The sequence below is a fragment of the Microcaecilia unicolor genome, chromosome 2 (genome assembly GCF_901765095.1).
Source record: "Microcaecilia unicolor chromosome 2, aMicUni1.1, whole genome shotgun sequence".
In the NCBI taxonomy this organism is placed as follows: Eukaryota; Metazoa; Chordata; class Amphibia; order Gymnophiona; family Siphonopidae; genus Microcaecilia; species Microcaecilia unicolor.
The window spans coordinates 476683666-476710197 of NC_044032.1; the positions used below are offsets into that span (position 1 = coordinate 476683666).

The following is a 26532-nucleotide window of genomic DNA, read 5'->3' on the forward strand; positions in this document are numbered from 1 at the left end:
GCTATTTTGTCTAGTATGCTTCTGCACCTTATATCCCATTCTGTGAGATACTGTATGGCGTCCATTTGTGCTGTCCATTCGTTATTGTATATCTGTAGCCAGAATGTTTCCGGGTCTATTTGGCCTCTGGTTCTGTATGTGGTGTTTTCTTGTGTGCGGTATGAGTCCTTCTTCCACCATTTAAGTGATTGATTTAGTTTGTAGTGATCGGTCCATGGTGTTTCTGTCCATTTAATAGCTGTTATTTTTAGGTTCTGGTCTGTTGACAGTTTGTATGAGATGAGGTTAAGTATATGCCCTTTGACATGGGTTGCTTGCATTTGTGGCCATTCGAGATCCCATGAGTGGAGGAATTCCTTACATTCTCGTGCGTTAGTGGAGTTTGGGTCTTCTAGGTGAAGGTTGATGTCTCCTAGTATTAGTATATTGGTGTTGGTCACACATGTGTTTGAAATGAAATCAGTGAAGATTGTCTGGCATTTGTTCCAATTACCTGGTGGTCTTTAAAACAGTACACAATTCAGGTGATCAAGCAGGGTTTTGTTGTGGATTCTGATTGAGGCAATTTCAAGTTGGGGTGTTATGGACTCGGCAGAGTTTTCGGTGGTAAACTGGGATCGATAGATTAATGCTATTCCTCCACCTCTCTTTTCCTTTCTGGTCTAGTGAGCGATTTTATATCCCTGGGGGGCAAAGATCTAGGATTATGGGGTCCTTTTGGCCATGGATCCAGGTTTCGCGGATGAAAAGTAGATCAAGGTTTTCTGACGTGACCCATTCTGTTACTAGTGTTGTTTTGTTTACTACAGATCCGGCGTTGGTGTAGCCCATTTGGATTGTTTGGTATGGGTCAGCTATGTTTGGTGTTATTTGGATTTTTGTTAGTTGTCGTTTCTTTGTTGTTGTGGGTTTGTTATGGGGTTTCTTTCCCTTCTCTTGGGGTTGTCCGCATGTTGATGTTCTTCCTTTGTTTTGGTTGTTGTTGGTTTGATGAGGCGGGGTGTGTCTGGTCTGTCTTTGATGATTATGTAGTTTGGGGATCATATTACTTTCTGCGAGTGGGATAGTTAGTGTTAGGTGGATCAGTGATAAGGAGTAAATTGCTAGGAGTAATTTGATGGTATTCATTTTGGTATTGGTTCAGTTTGGGCTCCTGATAGGCCGTGATCGATTGGGTGCGTGATGGGACTTGGATCTTTGGGGGGGGGGGGGGTTAAATATAGATAATTTACTCACAGTCAGGTGAATTAGGAGTGTTGCCCCAGGGCGCAGCGTCTCCGTGATGTTCCGGGTATCAGAGGACGCCCTTTCCCGGGATCCTGGCTTCCTGAGGTTGCGATTGTATTCCTAAACTGTGCACACGTGGAGTGATTTTCCAATCACATTATAAATTAACAAAAATAAAGCAAAAAATGGAAATAAGGCAATATCTTTTTTATTGGACTAACGTAATACATTTTTCAACTAGCTTTCAGAGGCCAAAACCTCCTTCCTCAGATCAGGACAATATACTGCTGCTGTTATGGTATACTGTTCTGACCTAATGAAGGAGGCTTTGATCTCCAAAAACTAGTAAAAAAAAAAAGTATTACATTAGTCCAATAAAATTTATCCTAAATTAAAAATAAATTTTTTCTACCTTTGTTGTCTGGCCATTTAATTTTTCTTATTGTGTTGGTTGCAATTTCTGCATTCTGCTTTCCTCTATCAAGGGTTTCTTGTCCATGTCTTTTTTCTCTGTTCTCTTGTCTTCTTCATGTCCTCCACTACATCCATCTCTAATATTGATATTTTCCTCTCAGCTTCCTTCCATTTATTTTGATCCATTTTTCATTCATTCTTACTAGAGTCTTCAATTTTCATCTTTTTATTGAATCTACCTAGAGCTTTCCATCTTTTCCTTTCCTTTTATTTCCAATCTTATTTACTCTATTCTCTTCCCCTTCCATCCAGCATTTCCTATTTCCCCGTTCCATCTAGCGTATCCCCCTCTCTCCCCATTCATCCAGTGCCCCCCACTCTCCCATTCCAACCAGTGTGTCTCCTCTCTCCCCCTTCTGAGTGTCTCCCTTTCTCTGTCTCCCTCTTCCATCTAGCATGTCCCTTCTCCTCCCCTTCTATCCAGCATGTCCCCTCCCTCTCCTCCTTTCAGCTTCTCTCCTCTGTCACATCTTTCATCCAGTGTTTCCCTCTTTCTTCCCTCCATCCAACATCTCCCACTCCCTCCCCCTTCCATTCAGCGTTTTCTCTCTCTCTCTCTCTCTCCATCCTCCCATCCAGTCTCTCCCCTATCTCTCTCTCTGCTTGTATTTCCTCTTCCCCTTCACTCTATCGGAACCTAAGTGGCTGCTGCATTTCGGGACCAGCCACAGAACAGGCATTCTGCATAGGTGCACCTTCTGACTCTACGGCTCTCAGTCGCCGGGAGAGGGAGAGTCTGGCAAAGTCGGCAGATGCATGTATACAGGATGTGACCCCTCAGCTCTCTTGTGTTTTGCTGTTGCTTGTACTTCTAAACCAGCAGCAGTGGCAGAGTTAGCAATGGGAGGAAGGTAGAAGTCATGATTGGGGCTGGGGAGGCTTAGCCTCCCCAAGCCTCTTATACTGGATGCCTATGCTGGATGTACAGTTCTGCAAACACAGTACATAGGAAGCAAAATCTGCTGCTTACAAGTGTCAAGGCCAGCACTTACACACACACACACACACACACTACACCATACAGATAAGCATAATTCCCCCTTCAATCACTACTCCAAACCCCAGATCCAAATGGGCAGGTAGTTGACAGTTTTGCATATCTCAGGTGTAAATACCAATGGGGAAAATGTTTAAAATATACAGTATATTTCTGTTGCAATATACTGGAGACAATGCATGTATAATTTTAAGGTTCACCAAGAACACACCCTTTTAAAATCTGTACGTGCTGCAGGTACATATGTGTAAAGTAGCAGCTTTTCTAAAATTACTACTTGTGTATGTCCATTTACATATGTAAATGCAACCTAACCCTTCTAAAGTATCTGTCTTAACATCTAAAAACTGATGGTTACAGATTCATCAGTTGTTGCTCAACTGATTGACACACATTTAGGAATCATATATATATATATATACACAGTGGGGGAAATAAGTATTTGATCCCTTGCTGATTTTGTAAGTTTGCCCACTGACAAAGACATGAGCAGCCCATAATTGAAGGGTAGGTTATTGGTAACAGTGAGAGATAGCACATCACAAATTAAATCCGGAAAATCACATTGTGGAAAGTATATGAATTTATTTGCATTCTGCAGAGGGAAATAAGTATTTAATCCCTCTGGCAAACAAGACCTAATACTTGGTGGCAAAACCCTTGTTGGCAAGCACAGCGGTCAGACGTCTTCTGTAGTTGATGATGAGGTTTGCACACATGTCAGGAGGAATTTTGGTCCACTCCTCTTTGCAGATCATCTCTAAATCATTAAGAGTTCTGGGCTGTCGCTTGGCAACTCGCAGCTTCAGCTCCCTCCATAAGTTTTCAATGGGATTAAGGTCTGGTGACTGGCTAGGCCACTCCATGACCCTAATGTGCTTCTTCCTGAGCCACTCCTTTGTTGCCTTGGCTGTATGTTTTGGGTCATTGTCGTGCTGGAAGACCCAGCCACGACCCATTTTTAAGGCCCTGGCGGAGGGAAGGAGGTTGTCACTCAGAATTGTACGGTACATGGCCCCATCCATTCTCCCATTGATGCGGTGAAGTAGTCCTGTGCCCTTAGCAGAGAAACACCCCCAAAACATAACATTTCCACCTCCATGCTTGACAGTGGGGACGGTGTTCTTTGGGTCATAGGCAGCATTTCTCTTCCTCCAAACACGGCGAGTTGAGTTCATGCCAAAGAGCTCAATTTTTGTCTCATCTGACCACAGCACCTTCTCCCAATCACTCTCGGCATCATCCAGGTGTTCACTGGCAAACTTCAGACGGGCCGTCACATGTGCCTTCCGGAGCAGGGGGACCTTGCGGGCACTGCAGGATTGCAATCCGTTATGTCGTAATGTGTTACCAATGGTTTTCGTGGTGACAGTGGTCCCAGCTGCCTTGAGATCATTGACAAGTTCCCCCCTTGTAGTTGTAGGCTGATTTCTAACCTTCCTCATGATCAAGGATACCCCACGAGGTGAGATTTTGCGTGGAGCCCCAGATCTTTGTCGATTGACAGTCATTTTGTACTTCTTCCATTTTCTTACTATGGCACCAACAGTTGTCTCCTTCTTGCCCAGCGTCTTACTGATGGTTTTGTAGCCCATTCCAGCCTTGTGCAGGTGTATGATCTTGTCCCTGACATCCTTAGACAGCTCCTTGCTCTTGGCCATTTTGTAGAGGTTAGAGTCTGACTGATTCACTGAGTCTGTGGACAGGTGTCTTTCAAACAGGTGACCATTGCCGACAGCTGTCTGTCATGCAGGTAACGAGTTGATTTGGAGCATCTACCTGGTCTGTAGGGGCCAGATCTCTTACTGGTTGGTGGGGGATCAAATACTTATTTCCCTCTGCAGAATGCAAATAAATTCATATACTTTCCACAATGTGATTTTCCGGATTTAATTTGTGATGTGCTATCTCTCACTGTTACCAATAACCTACCCTTCAATTATGGGCTGCTCATGTCTTTGTCAGTGGGCAAACTTACAAAATCAGCAAGGGATCAAATACTTATTTCCCCCACTGTATATATATATATATATATATATATATATATATATATATATATATATATATATATATATATAAAATATATATTTTATTTATTTAATTTCTTATATGCTGTATGCACTCCTGAAAGTTATCAGAGATGTAATTCAGGTACAGTAGATTTTTTCTGTCCCTGAAGGGCTCACAATCTAAGGGCCCTGGTTACTAAGGTGCGCTAGCATTTTTAACGCGTGCACAAAATTAGCACATGCTAACTGTGTAGGCGCCCATAGGAATATTGTGGGCGCTTACACAGTGCTTGCTAAAAGCACTGATGCGCCTCTAGCGTGGCTTAGTAAACAAGGCCCTAAATTTTGTATCAAAGGAGGATTAAGGGGCCGATTCTCAAAACTCCAGCACTGTACAAAACAGCACCGGAATATACCGCCCAAACAGTTTTAAAATTCCTCCCCAATGCTCAACGCTAATGGCATGCAAATTTTATGTGCGCTATTAGTGCTAAGCGTTGGGATGTAAGGAGTGGGGGGGAGTGCTCAGCACATGTGCAGTCTGCATGGCCAAGGGGAGTAGGTACCAGCATGGCAGAGGTTGTGGCTTCTTCCAGTCACTGGCATGTTCCGCAGCAGGATATACAAAAGACAGCCCCAACAGATGGGAGGGAAGCAGAACAAGCACTTGGTCCCTCTGCTTTCACACCAACCAAGGAAGGTTTTGTTTTGGGCGGGGTTTGGTTGCCCTCTGAACAAGTGGCAGCCAAGCTCTCTCTTGCCCTCTTCCAATCCCGTCATGTTTGTCCCCCTGCAAATCCTGTGGTGGCTCAGGAATCCAGTAGATCTCCTCCTGCAAATCCTGCAGTGACTCAGAATCCAGCAAATCTCCTCCTGAAAATCCTGCAGTGTCTCAGAATCCAGCAGATCTCCTCCTGAAAATCCTGCGGTGGCTCAGAATCTAGCAAATCTCCTTCTGAAACTCCTGCTAAGGGAACCCAAAATGGGAAGCAAAAGAAGAATGCCTCTCCAGACACCCTTACACCAGTTCTGAGCTGGCATAGGGTTTATTGCAGTTGTCTGAGCATCAGAGAGGAATAGGAAATGAGCCTATTTGCATACTTTTGTATATATATTAGCATGCTACTTGCGCTGATCTGGGGTGAGCTCATTATTCTCCACGGCAGGGGCCTCTGAACATTGTGTGCTGACAAAAGCGGGTGCTAGTCCGGCGCTACTTCTTTCACCCACGTTTGCTTCTGAGCATCTGCCCCTAATTGACTATGATTTTTGAATTGGATATTTATGTAAGTAAAAATTTATAATTTGTACAATATCAGAAATGTTTTACACAATACATCACTACAACTCTACAGTGGTATCAACATTATAGTTCTTGAGTGGATTTCTTAGTATGACTATTACCTTTACTATCTTTTTTAATTGTAATTCCTTTCCTACTTTTATGACCATTATTTTAATACTTTTTAAAAACTTTTTTGATATATTTTCAAAACAGATGGTATAGAAAGTTTTGATAAACTATATAAAATTATGTTTGTGATTTTTCTAGTTCAGGCTTTGTTTTATTAGCACTTGGCTATCATTTTGACTAATGATGAGGTTACAAAATAACATAAATTTTGGGAAATATTTGCCTCATTTATAACCTCTTTTTTTTTGTTTGTTTTAAGATATTTAGTAAATAAGGGGCCTGTTTACTGAAGGATGCAAAGCCTTTACAGTAAATTTTGGGTGCGTGTGCAGCACTGACCCATCATTTACCATACAGGCAGACAGTGCTGGGGCCCATGTCAGATGTTTCAGCAGATAGTGCAGGCACACTCACACTTGTTTGCCGAGATATGTAATGCAAGTGCAAGCACTAATATAAAGAAACCTACATGTGCAGCAATGCAATGCAGTCCTTCCCCAAGTCATAATCTCCAGTTAAGACTCCTCCAATCCAAGCAACCCCTCCTTGAGACAAACACACCCTCAAGGACCACAACCTAAATATTCCCCCCTCCTCCCACAGACAATCAGGGATCTCCTTGGTAGTATGGTGGACAGAACTGGAGCAATCACTCTCTGATCCTGGTTCATGACAACCAGGGATCAAAATGTTGACAATGACTCCTAGAGATAGTCTTACAGTACAACCGCTAAATCCGTCCACTAGACTACCAGAGAAAGCTCAGGAGAATCCTGGGGATGGGATCAGAGGGTGGCTGATGGTTGGGCTGTGATCCTCAAGGGAGGATGTTTGATTCAGGGGAGAGTTCTCGAGAGGGGCACTTTATTAGGGGGGTGTCTTGAGAGGGGAGCTTAGATCTAGGGCTTTTTCTTGGGGGAGAGGGATCATTTCTGGAAGGTGCTTGATCAGAAGGAGGATATTGCTACAAGCGGGGATCAGGATGTCCATTCTTTTTTGGGCTGCATCCACACAAAGTGCTGCAGATAGGTGCCTTACAGAACCAGCAGCCCTAATAGTGTGCAGTAAAGTCTTGTGCACTAGCTATTAGGGCTGGCCATGCGCGTCTCCACCCATGACCCACTCAGGTCCCACCCCTACCTGCGCTAAGCAACTAGTGCTATCACATTGGCTGGTTTTAGCGCTAACAGTTACTCAACACTATCACATGCGCTAACTGTTTAACATAGTCTATTAAACATCCACATAACTATAGTAAATATTTTGAGGAAAGTTATAGGAATAGCACAAAATAGTATAATGTTTACCTTTTTGGTTCTCTTTCTTACACAGAAAACATTTTGGATGAAAGGACTAGGAAGGATCTTTTTACAAACACCTTCTGTAAAGTTTGTGGTGCTGTGTTGCAGTTTGAATCACAAAGGATCTCACATTATGAGGTATGATGTATATGAAGGTACAAAACAAAACACAACACTATTTTGATAACTTTTTCAGAAAGAACTTTCTTTAATGATATTAATTTAATGAAGGTTTTAGTGAGCTTGGGGTATGAAATTGATGCAATTCAGATTTAGTTTGTATTTCCTTAAAATCTTAATTCTGGCACAGGCAGACAAAAGTAATTTGAAGACAGAGTTACAAACAGCTTATTCTTTATCATCGTGCCATATCAGTCCAGTCCATATGAGTGGGTTATATCTTCCTGCCAGTAGATGAGCTAGAGAAAACAGCTCAGAGTTGACTTTGATCTCCTTATAGGGGGCTGGTGCTACCTTCAGCTCCTCAGTATTTCACTGTCTCCAGCAGATGATGCAGATGTATGGCCTGATGCAGCAGTAGCTGAATTCCTGATGTAGCATAGGTAAGTCCAGGGGATACTGCCAGTGACAGTTTTGGGAGATAATTTTCCTCCTCCCTTGGGAACAGATTCAGCTGGAAACCGAGTTCCCACATTAAAGGATCAATTACCAGATGTTGCCTGCTAACTTTTCATTCTTGGTGGTTCCAACAGCAGGAGATACCGACAGCAGAGCCTCTCCCAGACTTTCTCTCACTGTCTTGTAGTACTGAGTCGAATTTGGACTCAGAAAGTCTGCAGTGATTACCCTCTTTCTCCCTCCCTTCTAGAATAAAGGGAGGTGACATGCTGCAAGTAAGTCATATCAGTTCATTGGGTCAGCTGGTGCATCGAGCCTGACCTAGGATCAGCAGGTTCATCGGGTCAGCTAGGTGCCTGTAATCCACTCTCCCTCCTCTTACTTCCAGAATGTCTGGAAAAAAGGGAAGTGATTTACTACAGTTAAGTCATAGCAGTTCAGTGTGTCACACAATGAATTTAGCCTGGCTTTGAAACAGACAGGCAAATAGGCACCCAGTGGGAAGTCAGCTAAATGCAAAGTTGGAGAGGTTCCTGAGATTGAATTGTAGCCCATGTGATGCACATGGAATAAGACCTGGTTAGTGATCCTATGTTGGTGGAATCAGCAGCTATTTTGGGCCCATCAGCTTCCTCTTTCCCTCTGACAGAGAAATGAAGAGCGTCATGAAGGCTGTATGTACACCTTCAGCCATGGCAGAATATGTGCAATACTAGTCCTCTATTGAGTTAATATTTTAGCAAGTGACCTCACATGCATGTCAAAGCTCCTCTTTCTTTTCTCCCTTCCTACAGAACGGGCTTTCTGCCTCTCTACATAAATGAAGTTTCCTAGAGTGCCTGGAAATTTTGTGCAGCCTGAAAATAATTTAAACATATATTTAAAGACTCCTGATTTGTCCTGCTTGGCAGCACCTTCAAATTCCATTTTGAGCCCTTTCTAGCCCTAATCTGTGTCATCTTGGCAATGTTTGTGGTGCTAGAGTATTCCACTGACTGGGGCAACAGGAAGAAGAACTAGCTGGTTTGGCAAACAGAGAGAGAGAGTGCTCTCTTAGAAGGGGATAATGCCTTATTTGGGAAGATGTTTGATAGAGAGAAACAGGTGACCCTTATTTCTAAGGCTTCATCTCTGGGTAGCTCTCAGATGGGCCATGAGAAATATTAATCTGTAAGGGGATCCTATATTCCTGGGTGGAGGGAGGTCTTAAACATCTTTACGTGCGATGAGTCTTGCATGATGTAGGCAAGTGAAGTTAGAAGATCCTTTATTTGGATGTTCAGTATTGCCTGGTCTGGGCTAGTTCAAATCAAGGCCACAGTGTTCATGGCAATGCCTCTCAGGAGTTCCTGCCCAGAGTGGCAGACATAACAATCTCAAACTTGTGCAGTTTCACTCTATCCAAGAGGTTATGGCCTTTTGGGGATGTTCTGGAACTTTAGAGACCAAACTTCAGAGGCTACCTGGAAGCACTACTACTACTTATCATTTCTAAAGCGCTACAAGATGTACGCAGCGCTGTACACTTGAACATGAAGAGACAGTCCCTGCTCGACAGAGCTTACAATCTAATTAGGACAGACAAACAGGACAAACAAGAGATAAGGGAATATTAAAGTGAGGATGATAAAATAAGGGTTCTGAACAAGTGAATAAGGGTTAGGAGTTTAAAGCAGCATCAAAAAGGTGGGCTTTTAGCTTAGATTTGAAGACGGCCAGAGATGGAGCTTGACGTACTGGCTCAGGAAGTCTATTCCAGGCATATAGTGCAGCAAGATAAAAGGAACGGAGTCTGGAGTTAGCGGTGGAGGAGAAGGGTGCAGATAAGAGAGATTTACCCAGTGAATGGAGTTCCTGGGGAGGAATGTAGGGAGAGATGAGAGTGGAGAGATACTGAGGAGCTGCAGAGTGAATGCACTTATAGGTCAATAAGAGGAGTTTGAACTGTATGCGGAAACGGATAGGAAGCCAGTGAAGTGACTTGAGGAGAGGGCTAATATGAGCATAACGACACTGGTGGAATATTAGTTGTGCAGCAGAATTTTGAACAGATTGAAGAGGAGAGAGATGGCTAAGTGGGAGATCTGTGAGAAGCAAGTTGCAATAGTCTAAGCGAGAGGTGATAAGAGTGTGGATAAGGGCGAATTTTGGTGATATTATAGAGAAAGAAACGACATGTTTTAGCAGTCTGCAGAATATGTGCAGAGAAGGAGATGGAGGAGTCGAAGATGACCCCAAGGGTATGAGCTGATGAGAGAGGAAGGATGAGAGTGTTATCCACAGAAATAGAGAATGGGGGAGGAGGAGAGATTGGTTTAGGGGGAAAGATAAGAAGCTCAGTCTTGGTCATGTTTAGTTTCAGATGGCGCTGAGACATCCAGGCAGCAATGTCAGACAGGCAGGCTGATACTTTGGCCTTGATTTCGGCTGAGATTTCTGGTGTGGAGAGGTAGATCTGGGAGTCATCAGTGTAAAGATGATACTGAAAACCATGTGATCAGAGTACCAAGGGAAGAAGTATAGATGGAGAAAAGAAGAGGTCCCAGGACAGATCCCTGAGGTACACCAGCTGACAGTGGATAGAAGTAGAGGAGGATCCACTAGAGTATACACTAACGGTACGCTGGGAGAGATAAGAAGAAAACCAGGAAAGAACAGAGCCCTGAAATCCAAGTGAGGACAGCGTATCAAGGAGTAGGCTGTGATCAACAGTGTCAAAAGCAGCAAATAGATCGAGAAGGATGAGGATGGAATAGAGACCTTTGGATCTGGCCAGGAACAGATCATTGGAGACTTTAGCAAGCGTTGTTTCAGTTGAATGAAGGGGGCAAAAGCCAGATTGAAGTGGATCAAGAATAGCTTGTGTTTACAACAGCGTTTTGAATTCTTGTGCTGCTCTTATTGACATATCACTACACTTAATAGAACAGTGCTTCTATAGTATTGAATTAACCTGAAATTAATGGTGAGTTGTGGAAATTTTTAACCTAGTTACAATATTTAGGGGGGAATTTAGGTCAGAGTTTTTATCACATCTTGATTTACCATGGGTCTCTGGTTTTCTTTGTACCATAGTTTGCTGACTCATTCATCATTGATAAGTTTAAACCCTCTGCTCAATGTGCAGCGCAGGGGCGTAGCCAGATGGCCAATTTTGGGTGGGCCTGAGCCCAAGGTGGGTGGGCATGGAATTCAGCCCCCATCCGGTTTGGTCCTCTCTCCACCCCTCCCTGCCCACAAACCCCAAATATTAAATACTTGAACTAGCGGGGATTCCCAAACCCTGCCAGCTGAAGATTTCCTCTTCCTCCTCGAGCAGCCAGCACTCGTCCAAATGGCAGCTGGCAGCACTTGCCTCAAACTGATGCTGCTGCCGGCAGGCCGTGCATGCTCAGTTCTTTTGCTTGTGTGAAAACTGAGCATATGCAGAAAGGCTGGTCTCAGCATCAGCTCAAGAAAAGAGCTGCTGGCTGACATTTGGAAGAGCACTGGCTTCCCAAGGAAAGAAAATCTTCAGCTGGCAAGGCTTGGAGATCCCCACCAGCCACAGCAAGAGTGTCACAATTTTGGATGGGCCTGAGTCCAAAGTGGGTGGGCCCTGGCCCACCCAGGCCCACTGATGCGGCGGCTAAGAAAGCAAATAGAATGTTAGGCATTATTAGGAAAGGAATGGAAAACAAAACTGAGAATGTATTGCTTCATGGTGCAACAGCACCTCAAATACTGTGTGCAGGTCACTGCATCTCAAAAAAGATATACTAGAATTAGAAAAGGTATAGAAAAGGGCGATGAAAATGATAAAGGGGATGGGATGACTTCCCTATGAAGAAAGGCTAAAGCGACTAGGGCTCTTCAGCTTGGAGAAGAGACGGCTGAGGAGAGATATGATAGAGGTATATAAAATAATGAGTGGAGTGCAACAGGTAAGTGTGAATCGCTTGTTTACTCTTTTCAAAAATACTAGGAGTAGGGAGCATGTAAAGAAGCTACTAAGTAGTACATTTAAAACACGAATTGGAGAAAATATTTATTCACTCAATGAGAATTAAGCTCTGGAATTCGTTGCCAGAATATGTGGTAAAAGCAGTTAGCTTAGCAGTGTTTAAAAAAGGTTTGGATAATCTCCTAAAAGAAAAGCCCATAAGCCATTATTAAAATGGACGGGGAAAATCCACTGCATATTGTAGGATAAGCAGCATAAAATCTGTTTTACTGTTCTGGGATCATGCCAGGTACGTGTGACTGGTTTGGCCACTGTTAGAAACAGGATACTGGGCTTGATGGACGCTTGGTCTGTCCCAGTATGGCAATGCTTATGTTCTTATGACTCCCATAGTAAAGAACTAACACTGCCTGAGAGGCACCTCGCAGGCAGCGTTAGTCCACCAACCCAATAACATCTGGCTGCTAAGCCATGGCCTGATGCTCCTGGGCTGCATCTAACAGAACCCGTAGTTCTTTACCCACCACCCCCTGATGATCACTTCACCCTTTCCCCAATCATGTTCCCCAGCCCCTCTCCCCTTAATCCAAGCCCTCCCCCTACACATCATTCTCCATGCACACAAGTTCCCCAAACATAAACCCCCATAGGCAGGAGCAATCCCTAGTCATTCCTGCCCTTACTGGCACCTTGTCTCAAAATGGCGCCCCTGGCGGTAGTCCCGCGAGACTACCATTAGAGGTGCCATATTGAGAATAAGGCGCTGGCAAGGGCAGGAATGACTAGGAATCGCTCCTGCCCATGAACCCACTAGACCACCAGGTACTGCCTGGTTAGGGGTTGGAGTCCTTTGAAAGGTGGGGGTCTGATGGTGGGAGGGGGGCTTAATAATGTTAGTCATCGCTGCCATTATATCCAGTGCGGCCGTAGTTTGAAAAACAGTCTATAATTGAGACTCGGAGAAGAATCTAGCTACGTTTGAAACCCATGGGAATCTGAGGCCTTGAGCCATGCTATTCTTTGCACACAATAAAACAGAAAAAGGGCCTCTTCCTCAAGCTACATAATTTTATATCTCCTCCCATGTGTATTATCCTTTGCACTACCAACAAAACCACATGTGTATGAGCTGGAATGGAAGCCTGTCCACCGAACCTGAAGATGTCCAACCTCCATATTCTTATCTTTTAAGACTCATTTTAGATAGGTCATGGAGAGAGGAATTGGGATGACTAAATCAGGATGCACTCAATGCTTGAAATGCAGAGCCTCTTGTAAAATATATGTAAGGAAATGCAGTCATACACGTGCAGTAGGAGCAGCAATTTAAAAGAAAAATGTTGGAAGAAAAAGAGAGACCCAAGCTTTTAAATTAGCATTTTTGCAACCAAAACCATCAAAGTTTATTGACTTCAGCAGTGAGACAGTGGGTTCGAAATCAGGCCTGCTATCTGTGAAAGGGAGCGGTGGGGAATTGAAAGTACCCTCTTCAGAATCTCTCGACATCACTCATATGAACCCTCCCCAGACATCTCCCCCCCGGCCTGACATCATCATATCCCCCTCTCTGGCATTTACTTTGTTAATTACATAGCTTAATATACCACCATTCGTGTAACAGCAAAGTGATTTACAAAAAAAATTAATATAAAAATGACAAATAATGGCATCAAAATATAGTGAAAGGCAGGAATGATTCCCAATTGCCCCTGCCCCATTGGGCACCTGGTTCAAAATAGTGCCTTTGATGACCTAGCAGTGTTCTCAGGGTACTTCAGCTAGGGGTCAAGCTGTCAAATAAGGAGATTTCTAAGACCGCTGTTTATGCATGTATGCTGTGTACCTGTAATTCTTCGAGGACAAGCAGGCCATATTCTCACATGTGGGTGACTTCATCTATATCGCATGGTGAGGAGCATTAAAAAGCTAATATTGCTTTAAGAGCATGTGCAGCGTCCACACCATGCATGAATGAGTGCCTTCCCACCCACCATAAGAGCGTGGGACCAACAGTCTCGTCTCATCTGTTGAGAGGCGAGGACACGCTTTCCGCAGCTCCTCACATCATCTAGTGCAGGAGTACCTTTTTTGAGCAAATAGTGCCTTCCCTAGGAGATATTTTTCTTCTATTTTTCCTTTTTTGCCCTTTATTTTCTGTTCCCTTATTGGTTTAGGTATTTTTTCCCCACTTTTAAGGTTTGTGGGGGGGGGGGGGGGGGGGGATTGCGACTTTAGGCCCTCTTAGGCCTGAACTCTAGTCGAGACTCATTTTTCATATTTTTTCAGGTGCTTTGCCCCTTTTTTCTAGCACCATCAAGCTATTTGATTTGGCTACAGCTGTTTTCCCTTCCATATCCCCCTCAACATTGGTGGATAAATCTTCGCTGGAGTCGAGGGTGAAGCTGACACCTCAATGCCCTTCTCGAGAACATGGTTCCTCTCTATCGAGGCGGGCTGAGTCTTGGCCCTTCCATGAGGAGTTCTTTGCCGACACTGATGAGGAGCGCTTATGGGGGTGTGATGAGAATCCACGGTACTTCTCGAAAGAGGAGGCCTATGGTATCCATCTGATCCCTCCCCTCCTGAGGAAAGGCGAAAACTTCCACCTGACTTTCCTTTCTATCTTTTGTCAAGGAAATGGCAGCTGCCATTCCAATTTGTTTAGAAACAAGGGACAAGCCCAGGGCTGAAATGTTCAAGGTCCTGGACTATGATTTCCCTCCTAGGGAGGCTGTGATGGTCCCACTTCACAAGATCCTCTGGGACATTCAGGTGAAGAAGTGGGAGTCCCCTCTGTTGGTCCCTGTCCTACCTAAGAAGATAGACACAATGTACAAGATCCAGAGCTGTCCTGGTTTTGATAGGCTTCAGTTGCCTCATCACTCTTTGATGGTGGAATCCAACAAAGAGCCAGGAGTTCTAGGGACTGTGCCTCGGTGTCCCTTAGCAGGGAACCTAGAACCCTGGATTCTTTTGGGTGAAAGATGTATCGGGCCTCTGTGCTTATCTCCTGTATTCAATCTTCAGCTCTACACAAGCCTATACTTCCAAGTTTTCAAGTTTATTTAAAACTTTCTACCCCGCCTAGGGGAAAGACCATCAAGGCAGCTTACAATAAATTAAAAGGAAAAACATACAAAGACTAGATGGGAACTTAGTGCGCAGTATGTCTGATTTGGTGGATTCTCTCCCACAGGAGCAGGCCAAATCTCTTCGCCAGTTGGTCAAGCAGCAGAAGGTGTGTAGAAAGTTCTTTGCCAGGGGTGCCTATGACACCTTTGATGTGGCATCCAGGATCAATGCACAGACTCTCATGGCTGTGTCTCTCTGACTTGGACCAGGTGGTCCAGCAGAGGTTGGCAGATGCCTCATGCCAGGAGAATGAACGCTTTGGAGACAGGATGGAGGAGGTCACTGACCTCATCAACAAACACATTGACACCACTGATACTCTCTCCCGCCGGATGTCTTCTGCACCTACCTCCTCATCCAGGAGGTTTTTGGACAAGTCAAAGAGGAATCTGTACCACTCTGAGACATAGGTACACTTCTCGCCAGCTTTATGAGGCTCAGTCCCAGCTCACTTGTTCTCGTCAACAGCGTGCGCCCATGGCCCAGCCAGCTCTCCAGTCAAAGCTTTTGACTGACTCCAGCAGAGGATAGCCGCAGTCAAAGTGATGGTTCTGGACAACCTACTGGCTGGGGGAGGCTGAATTTTTCCCAGGAAAGGTGGTCCCTTATAACCTCTGACCAGTGGGTTCTTCAGATAGTCCATCTTGGTTACATCCTGTATTGGCATCAAAGACCACTAAATTTCCCACCGAGAGCATCTCACTTCAGCTCTCAGCACAAGCACGTACTTGCAAAGGAACTCTCTGTCCTTCTAAAGGCCCATGCGGTCGAGCCCATTCCACCAGGGGAATAAGGGAAGGGATTCTATTCCAGGTACTTTCTTGTGCCAAAAAAAAAAAACACTGGGGATGCGTCCCATCCTAGACCTAAGAGCCCTGAACAAATTCATAGTCAAAGAAAAGGAACATGATTGGCTATGCTGTCTGGATTTAAAGGATGCTTACACCCACATCCTAGTACTTCCAGGTCACAGGAAGTATCTTCAATTTCGGCTGGGAACACATCACTTCCAGTACCGCATATTGCCTTTTGGCCTCGCATTGGCTCCCAGGTTTTTCACCAAGTGTCTTTCAGTAGTTGGTAGGCAGACTGGGAGTCCATGTGTTCCCCTATTTGGATGACTTGCTGATGAAGAGCATGGCAAAGGACGGTGCTGAAGAGTCCATGTGGAGAACTATTCGGGTTTTAGAGCTACTAGGGTTTGTTAAACTACCCCAAGTCCCATCTCCATTCCATCCAGCAATTGGAGTTCATTGGAGCCCTGCTAGGCATGGAGCAGGTGCAGGCTTTTCTCTCTGTGACAAGGGTGATTACTTGTTGTTCTAGCTACTCAGCTCCAAGCCAGCCAGCAGGCACAGCTTGGAAGATGTTGAGGTTCTTGGACCACATGGCCTCCATGTGATGCCCATGGCATGTATTCACATGAGAAGTACCCAGTGGACCCTAGCTTCCCAGTTGCATCAAGCCTCAGGGAACCTAGCAGTTGTCATCCATGTGACCCCAGAGTTGGTTCAGTTTCTGCTTTGGTGGACAATTCGATCCAGTTCGGCTGTGGGACTTCCATTCCAAATTCCTCAGACCCAGAAGGTGCAGACAACGGATGCATCCCACTTGGGATGGGAGCTTACTTAGACAGGCGTCACACCCAGAGTGTTTAGTGAGCCCATGAGACAAATCTCCAAATCAACCTTCTGGAGTTCCAGGCAATCTGGAATGCTCTAAAGGCTTTCAGAGATCGACTGTTCAACCAAATTGTACTTATTCAAACAGATAATCAGGTTGCAATGTATTACGCCAAGAAGCAGGGGGGTACCGGATCAGATCAATTGTGTCATGAGGCCGTCCGGATGTGACACTGGGCAGTCCAGCATGATATGCTTCTCAAGACCACTTACCTGGCAGGCAAATCCAAAAGTCTGGCCGACAGACTAGGCAGGGTCATCCAACCACACGAGTAGTCACTCAGCATAGACGTTGCCCGTGAAATCTTCCAAGCTTGGGGTACCCCCTTGGTGGATCTCTTTGCCACTCAGTTCAATCACAAAGTCCCTCAGTACTGTTCCAGGCCCAGGACAGACTAGTGTGGGATGCCTTCCTCCTTCATTGGAGAACTGGTCTTCTTGTGGGGAAGACCTTGCTGAAACTCAAGCAAGACTGAGGAACTATGATCCTGATCGCTCCATACTGGCCCAGGCAGATTTGGTTCCCTCTTCTTGATTTATTCTCCAAAGAACCTTGGAGATTTGGAGTGTTTTCTGACCCTCATCATGCAGAACGAAGGGTCTGTTCTACATCCCAACCTCCAGTCTCTGGCCCTTACAGCCTGGATGTTGAGAGCTTAGAATTTGCTTCCTTGCATCTTCCGGAGGGTGTCTCCAAGGTCTTGCTGGCTTCCAGGAAAGATTCCACTAAGAGGTTTTACTCTTTCAAATGGAGGAGGTGTGCCATCTGGTGTGAGGGCAGGGCCTTAGATCCCCTTTTTTGCCCTACACAGACCCTACTTGAATACCTTCTACACCTCTCTGAATCTGGTCTCAAAAATAACTCTGTAAGGGTTCACCTTAGTGAAATTAGTGCTTATCGTCATCGTGTAGAAGTTAAGCCCATCTCTGGACAGCCTCTGGCTGTTCGCTTCATGAAAGATTTGCTTTTGACAAAGCCCCCTGTCAAGCCTCCACCTGTGTCATGGGACCTCAACATTGTCCTCACCCAGCTGATGAAAGCTCCTTTTGAGCCACTTGATTCCTGTCATCTGAAGTCCTTGACTTGGAAGGTCTTGTTTTTGTTTGCTGTTACTTCAGCTTGCAGGGTCAGTGAGCTTCAGAACCTAGTAGCAGATCCACCTTATACTAAGTTTCATCACAATAGAGTAGTTCTGTGCATGCACCCTAAGATGGTGTCGGAGTTTCATCTGAACCAGTCGATTGTCCTTATAACATTTTTCCCCAGACCTCATGGCCATCCTTGCAAAAGCCCACTGCACATCTTGGACTGCAAGCGAGCACTGGCCTTTTACTTAGAGCAGACTAGGCCCTACAGACAGTCTACCCAGAGTTTTGTTTCTTTTGGTCCAAAAGGAATAGGGGTCGCCATCGGGAATCGCACCATTTCTAATTGGCTGGCAGATTGTTTTTCATTCATTTATGCCCAGGCTGGGCTGACTCTTGAGGGTCATGTCAAGGCCCATTATGTTAGAGACATGGCAGCATCAAAATCCCATTTGAGGTTAGTCTCCATTGAAGAGTTTTGCAAGTCTGGAATGTGGTCTTCAGTCCACACATTCATATCTCACTACTGCCTTGAACAGAATACCCAACGCGATAGTCGTCTTGGACAGACAGTGCTACAGAATTTTGGGGGGTATAGAATCCAACTCCAGGCTGCATTCTCACACACTAGTATATAGTTTCAGGTTAATTAGTATTTGGCCTCACAGTTGTGAGGTCCAGTTGACCAATAGTTGTTGTTTTCGGTGAGCCTGGTAGCTAGGGATTCCCACATGTGAAAATATGGCCTGCTTGTCCTTGGAGAAAGCAAAGATACTTTCCTGTAGCAGATATTCTCCGAGGACAGCAAGCCATTCATTCTCACATACCCTCCCACCTCCCCTTGGAGTTAATTCCATGCTATTGTACTGCTGATCTAGCATTCTAGGGACTCGTGCATACGCGGTGGGGATGCAGCACTTTCTCTTAAAGCAATATTAGCTTTTTAATGTTCCACACTGGGTGACATGGATGACATCACCCACACGTGAAAATGAATTGCCTGCTGTCCTCGGAGAATACCTGCTACAGGTAAGTATGTTCACTGAGTGGTCATTATACATCTAGATGCTTCTAAAATGACAACCTTAATGCTACAACTTATTCTGTGTACTTTTTGTTTTTTAATTAGGGTAAAAAACATGCCCAGAAGGTTCGTCTTTACTTTCAGTTACACCCGGAGCAGGAGGAGGTACCTATTAAGAAACAAAAACTGGACCATGTAAATTTTCATGTGAGTTTTCCTCTTCTGTTTGGGGGAGACAATAGTCAGTAAAGTCGCATAGGTATTAGGCTCTTCTAATTGAGATAATGCTTGATTTTAGGTGGATGGAAGTACCGTGGTTGACAAAAACAGATTTTGCAGTCTTTGCAACATGGTTTTCACTTCAGCCATTGTTGCACAGTCGCACTATGTGGGAAAGGTCCATGCCAAAAAGATGAGACAGCTGACAGGGGATCACGTTCTTTCCAGTCCACTGAGCAGTCAGTTCTTTCCGCAAACCACTCAGCTAGAAAATGGTGAGGATTAAATTATTTGTAATTTAAAAAAACTGTCTGTACAATGCTGTATTCTGCTGCCCTTTCTGTGATCACTCATTTCTCCTTCTGTTTCAGGGTTGTTGGTTTGTTTTTTTTTTAATTCAAAAAATTAGGCAGGTGGAAATTCCACCCATGGATTGTACAGTAAAGCACTTCTCTGAATAACAGCACCTACTATCCAGATAAGTGCTGCTGACCAGGATATCCTTATAGACCGCTTTGGCACTTTCTGGATAATGCAGGGTGGAACGAGGGCAAAGCCAAGACAATACTAGAACTTATTCAGACAGTGGGATATTCAGTCCGCTATCTGGATAACGTATCCTGTTAACTTAAGATAGCAAAGAAATTGTCCTAAGTTATCCGAAGAGCAGACGGAATATACCCTCTATCCGGATCAGTTCCACTGCTGACCTAATTATTTGGATATTCTGTGCCTGCTACTGTCCAAATAGTTGCACTGAATATATGGATATTTTGCAGCTGAATTTTTACCAGTTAGCTTTCTACATCTAAAGAAAGAGAAAATAAGTGTAAAATTAAAAACTACAAGTTTTCTGTGTGTTTCATGGCTTGACAGGCATTAAGAGAATATGTTCATGGGTTAGAGCAGAACTGGTTACATCTGCAGGAAAAATGTCGCCAAATTTTGAAAAATAACCTGCCCTGTTTAGCATGGTTTAGTAAACAGGCTCCTAAATACCAATCACATTAAAAACTCCAAAGTGCCATCCTCTCCCACTAACAATTTGCTCTCATTGCTGCTGTAGCCTACATTGCATCAAACCCATATTTCCCAGTGTGCCACTAGGTGTCACCACTGCACAGCAGCTGTGGCTACTCCTTCAGCCTCAACCAGCTAAATCTCAGTTCAGGAAATCAAATGTATAATACTTGCCATTGTGTTTTTAATTTTACACTTGTTTTCCCTTTCTTTAGATGCAGAAAACTAACGGGTCAAAATTCAGCTGCCTCAATTAGTATTTTTTGTTTTGTTTTGTTTTTTTTTTATTCTGGCTGTGGTGGTCAAAAAATATCCATATATTCAGTGCAACTATTTGGACAATAGCAGGCACTGAATATCCAGTGGGATCTGGGTAGGTTATAGGCAGAGATAGGGCATGGCCTGCACTGACAGAATACAGCCTAAAGAGGTGGCATTAAAGTTCTGCTGTGGCTCCAAAATAATAAAAAAAAAAGAACACCATCACCTTCTCAAATCAAGATACCCTCCCCCCCCCCCCCCCAATCAAGCTCCCTCCTAAAGTTGACCCCCTATCAAGGCTCCCCCAAGAGAACAGCCTCTCGAATCCCCTCGATCAAGGCTCCCCCAACAGAAGACCCCCCCCTCATCTCCTGAGCCAAGCCCCCTCCCTGGGGTAGGGGTAGAGGGGCTTAACTCGCAGGAGGTCTTCTGTTGGGAAGATCTTGATCAGAGGGTCTTGTGCTCTGGGGGAGATGATGAACATGGGTTTTATTGACCCTGATTGTTTTTTTACTCTGGCAGTGTTTGGGCCTGCATTGCATGCATTGGCAGTAAATGCAGGGCAGATGCTTACACCACCCATGACATTCACCACACAGGCTTTGTACTTACTGCACCTTAAGGTTTGCACTTAAGGTGTGGTAAGTGTAAATCTTTAATACATGCCATTTTATGTATTTTATGTTTTATTTTGTTTGTTACATTTGTACCCCGCGCTTTCCCACTCATGGCAGGCTCAATGCGGCTTACATGGGGCAATGGAGGGTTAAGTGACTTGCCCAGAGTCACAAGGAGCTGCCTGTGCCTGAAGTGGGAATCGAACTCAGTTCCTCAGTTCCCCAGGACCAAAGTCCACCACCCTAACCACTAGGCCACTCTTGTTTATTATAATTTAGTAGAAGGGGGGTTTAGCCCTTGGTCTTGGATTTGTTAGTAGGTAAATTGTTTGACTGTCTTTGAGAACAGGAGCTTGAAGAAGAAAGATAGTTTGGGGATACCTGAAAACATTTTTATTGTATAAATAAATTGCTTATGCTGATTTAATTTGATATTCTATTTTCTATTTAAATGAATTTATTCATCTATTATTTTAGCCCTTTACAACAGCTTAACTAGTGTGCACTAAGTGCCATATGTATAAAATAGAATGCACAGCGTTTAAACTTTAGTAAAAGGGCCCCTTAATCATATATTCTAACATACATTGACAACTATGTGACTCAGATTCCAACTACTATTAGATTTGTAGTCTGCATTAGTAGGATTCCAGCGGGAGTCGCAATTTGTAGTCCTGACCTGAGGACTGGTGCTGTAAAAGCAGGGCTGATTTGCGAGCAGAATATAAAAGATCATTTAAAAACAAAACCTGTAAGTTATGGATGAAGGCTTATAGCACTGTAGCTCAACAGTTTCAGTTGAGCTATAAGAAGGTCCAGAGGAGCAGGGGGAAACTACTAGGGAGCAACCCCTGGCTGTTTCAGACCATATATATCTATATTTTACCACTTTTCTTTTTAGTATTTCAGAATAGCTTACTTTTTGAAGTAGCTAAGTGGAGTAAGTTTAAAATTGCTTATTGGCAGTCACTTGAGTTTGTGATGTGTCTATTTATTTTTATTTATTTATTTGTAGCATTTATACCCCGCTCTTTCCCGCTCAGTAGCAGGTTCAGTGCGGCTTACAATGTACAGTACAAAGTATCACAGAGATGATGGCTTACAATGTATGGTATAAAATATTGCAGAGATAACACAGTTGTATAGAGTGGGACAAGAGGAAGAGATGTTGGGGGAGGGATTACGGTAAGGGTAGTGTTAGTGGTGTGCGTTGGTTCGTGAGTTATGTTGGGTGATTTGGATAGGCTTGTTTGAAGAGGTAAGTTTTCAGCAGCTTTCGGAATGGTAGGTGTTCGTTGGTTGTTCAGATGGATCTTGGTATGGCGTTCCAGAGCTGGCTGCCTATAACGGAGAAGTTGGATGCGTAGTAGGTTTTGTATTTGAGACCTTTGCAATTGGGAAGGTGAAGGTTGAGATATGTTCGAGAAGATTTGGATCCGTTCCTGGCTGGAAGGTCAATCAAACTGGTCATGTAACTTGGAGCTTCTCCAAAATGAGTCTGGCTGCTGTGTTTTGGGCGGTTTGAAATTTTTTCAGGATTTGGGCTAATTTTTAGTGCAGGGGTGAGCACCCCAGGTGAACTTTCAGTCTTATAGCCCCCCTCAATTAACTTTCGGGCCCCTAGCCTGCAGCTGTCCACCCTCCCTCCCCCGCGTCCACAGGATTTTGATGAGTAAATTTCACGATCATCACACAAAAATCCTATAAACATTCAGGCTAAAGTAGGTGTTGATTGTTTGAATTTATGTGCTATCAGGACCTATTGTTTTGCTCTGAAGGCTTCCTTGTTTAATGATTGAGCGTGCCCTGCCCTTGGACCAAAACTAGCCTACCAGGGGGAAGATGCACTAAAACAATCGTTAATGCCTTTCCCTTACCGATTCCTTAGCGAATCGGTAAGCAGCGGGAATGCATCATGGAAAGGGAATGCAAATGAGCTGCTCGTTGTAGCTCACTTGCATTCTCTATTCCCTCGGAAGCCAGTCAGCCAGTCGAGCATGCGCAGAGCAGCCAAGCGTTATTCCGGCTGCTCTGCGCATACCAAGGACGTCCTTTATGGACGTCCTTCACTCAAAAAAAACAACAACAAAAAAAAAGGACATCCCTGACGAGCAGGAAACTTGTCAGCAGCCTGAACCTCAGAAGAGATAAAGAGTGCTGAAAAGAGCCCCAGTTAATTTAAGTGCTACTGCTCTTTGCTTGTGTAACATTTCCATTGTTTACTGCTTTGCATGTTAAAGGCAGGCTTACATCAGGCAATTAGGAAGGACTTCTGTGAAGAAAAAAAACGTCCAAGTGCTTGTCAGGGAGGACAGGAGCTGGACATCTTCCTGCAGCTTTTGTGATGGGCGTCCTTCTTGGACGTGTTTTTCCTACCTGCAATTAGGAAGGATTTCTCTGAAGAAAAAAATAAGGACGTCCCTGTTTTTCTTACCTGCCTGAACTGACCACAAGCACAGTTCAATCAGCAGTTCACTCCAAGATTGTTTTCAGCTTGCGCCCCCCCCCCCCCCCCCCACACACACACACAGGATAGGTACGTGCGAGGACGTCCAAATCAAAATGTTTTGGACGTCCCTCCCTCCAGGTTGTCAGCCAATCCCAGCGCGTTTAGCTGATACTGTTAACAGCTAAACGCGCTGGGATTAGCTGAGAGAGACCTGGAGAGAGGGACGTCCAAAAAGTATCAGGAGAAGGACTTTTCTGAAGAAAAAAATAAGGACGTCCCTGTTTTTCTTACCTGCCTGAACTGACCACAAGCACAGTTCAATCAGCAGATCACTCCAAGGTTGTTTTCAGCTTGCGCCCCCCCCCCCCCCCCCCACACACACACAGGATCGGAACGTGCGAGGACGTCCAAATCAAAACGTTTTGGACGTCCCTCCCTCCAGGTCTCTGTCAGCCAATCCCAGCTGATACTGTTAACAGCTAAACGCGCTGGGATTAGCTGAGAGAGACCTGGAGAGAGGGACGTCCAAAAAGTATCAGGAGAAGGACTTCTCTGAAGAAAAAAAAAAAAAGGACGTCCCTGTTTTTCTTACCTGCCTGAACTGACCACAAGCACAGTTCTCTGAACAGTTCACTCCAAGGTTTTTTTCAGCTTGCGCCCTCTTCCCCCCCCCCCCACAGGATTGGGACGTGCGAGGACATCCAAATCAAAACTTTTTTGACGTCCCGCCCCCCCAGGTCTCTCTCAACCAATCACAGCACGTTTAGCTGATACTGGTAACAGCTAAACGCGCTGGGATTGGCTGAGAGAGACCTGGAGGGAGGGACATCCAAAAAGTTTTGATTTGGACGTTCTTGCACATTCTGATCTTGGGGGGGGGGGGGGGGCGCAAGCTGAAAACAACCTTGGAGGGGACTGTTGAAAGAACTGTGCCTGTGGTCAGTTTAGGCAGGTAAGAAAAACAGGGACGTCCTTTTTTTTTTTTTTTTTCTTCAGAGAAGTCCTTCCTAATTGCATATAAGAAAAACACGTCCAAGAAGGACGCCCATCACAAAAACTGCAGGAAGACGTCCAGTTCGTGTTAGACTTCCCTGACGAGCACTTGGATGTGTTAGGCGGTGAGAGTCTGATAGGTAATGAGGGGGAGAGGGATCTTGGGGTGATAGTATCCGAGGATCTGAAGGCGACGAAACAGTGTGACAAGGCGGTGGCCATAGCGAGAAGGTTGCTAGGCTGTATAGAGAGAGGTGTGATCAGCAGAAGAAAGGAAGTGTTGATGCCCCTGTACAAGTCGTTGGAGAGGCCCCACCTGGAGTATTGTGTTCAGTTTTGGAGGCCGTACCTTGCGAAGGATGTTAAAAAAAATGGAAGCGGTGCAAAGAAAAGCTACGAGAATGGTATGGGATTTGCGTTCCAAGACATATGAGCAAAGACTTGCTGACCTGAACATGTATACCCTGGAGGAAAGGAGGAACAGGGGTGATATGATACAGACGTTCAAATACTTGAAAGGTATTAATCCGCAAAAAAATCTTTTCCGGAGATGGGAAGGCGGTAGAACTAGAGGACATGAAATGAGATTGAAGGGGGGCAGACTCAAAAAAGATGTCAGGAAGTATTTTTTCATGGAGAGGGTGGTGGATGCTTGGAATGCCCTCCCGCAGGAGGTGGTGGAGATGAAAACGGTAACGGAATTCAAACATGCGTGGGATATGCATAAAGGAATCCTGTGCAGTAGGAATGGATCCTCAGAAGCTTAGCCAAAATTGGGTGGCGGAGCAGGTGGGGGAAGAGAGGTTGGTGGTTGGGAGGCGAGGATAGTGGAGGGCAGACTTATACGGTCTGTGCCAGAGCCGGTGATGGGAGGCAGGACTGGTGGTTGGGAGGCGGGAAATACTGCTGGGCAGACTTGTACGGTCTGTGCCCTGAAAAAGGCAGGTACAAATCAAGGTAAGGTATACACATATGAGTTTATCTTGTTGGGCAGACTGGATGGACCATGCAGGTCTTTTTCTGCCATCATCTACTATGTTACTATGTTTTTTCCTTTCGATTCCCTCACAGCACCACCCTGTGTGGGGACAGCAGAATCCGAGACACACAAACCCTCCAAACTACCCAGATTTCCAGGGGACAAGACAAATAAGCAGCGCAGGAAGAGAGAGCATCCTCGTAGCCCCGTCTGATCGCTGCTTCCCGTGAGTGTTTTGGAGTCAGAAGGCAGAGTAGTAGCCCTTCACTTAAGCTGCAAATGTCCAAGTGCTCATCAGGGACGTCCTTTTTTGTTTTTGTGAGTGAAGGACGTCTATGTTAGGCACTTTAGAAGGACATCCCTGACTAGCACTTTTTTCTTTTTCCTTCCGATTCCCTCACAGCAGCCCCAACGAGAGATGCAGACCTCCTGTTAGGGTTTCCATGGTAAGGGATTCGGAAAATGGAAGTGCATCTCATTACAATACGATTTATACACATTGGGGTACTAATTTGCTCATCTGCATTCCGTTTTCGTTAGCTGCTACCGTGATCAGAAAATGGCTCGGAGAAGCCTTTTGTGCATGCCACGGTTTACTACTTGCTCGTTAATGGCTCGTTAAGTTTAGTGCATCAGGCCCCAGGTCATTTTTCTCATCCCATTCTGCTTTGGTTAAATTCTGTTACCACTGAGCTGCTTTTGCTATAACTCATCCAGTGACGACATCAATGAAGACCAGAAGTGTCTACTTTTGATGATGTGCAGGTCTAAACACATCATCAGAGATGATGATGTTGCTAGTGCAGCTGCAGGACTAGGATGGTATTTGCTTCATTTTCCTGTCAAGCTGCCTAGCCTCAGACACCCTCAATTCCACTTCTGCTGAGGATGCTCCGCCATGTTTCCCTTCCCAGGTATCATCTTGCAGTGATGAGGTACAAGATTTTCTTTTCCCCTGAAAATACAGCATTTTCTTAAAAAGAAAGGAAAATTATGTGTGCTTTTTTTTAACACAGCAAAGCTTAAAAAAAATAAATTAAAAAAATTGAGATTTATTATAGAAACAGAGAAAAATATAGGCAGATAAAGACCATATGGCCTATCCAGTCTGTCCATCCATGCCAAC

General features: G+C 44.7%; 1 protein-coding gene across 1 annotated transcript in view; it reads left to right on the plus strand.

The window, feature by feature from the left end:
* Positions 1–26532, plus strand: part of KRCC1 (lysine rich coiled-coil 1) — a 123260-nt gene that overhangs the window by 57983 nt on the left and 38745 nt on the right. The window contains exons 2-4 of the mRNA XM_030191043.1: positions 7454–7560; positions 18974–19075; positions 19167–19362. Coding sequence (XP_030046903.1) covers positions 7454–7560; positions 18974–19075; positions 19167–19362 — 405 coding nt within the window. The remainder of the gene's footprint in view (positions 1–7453; positions 7561–18973; positions 19076–19166; positions 19363–26532) is intronic.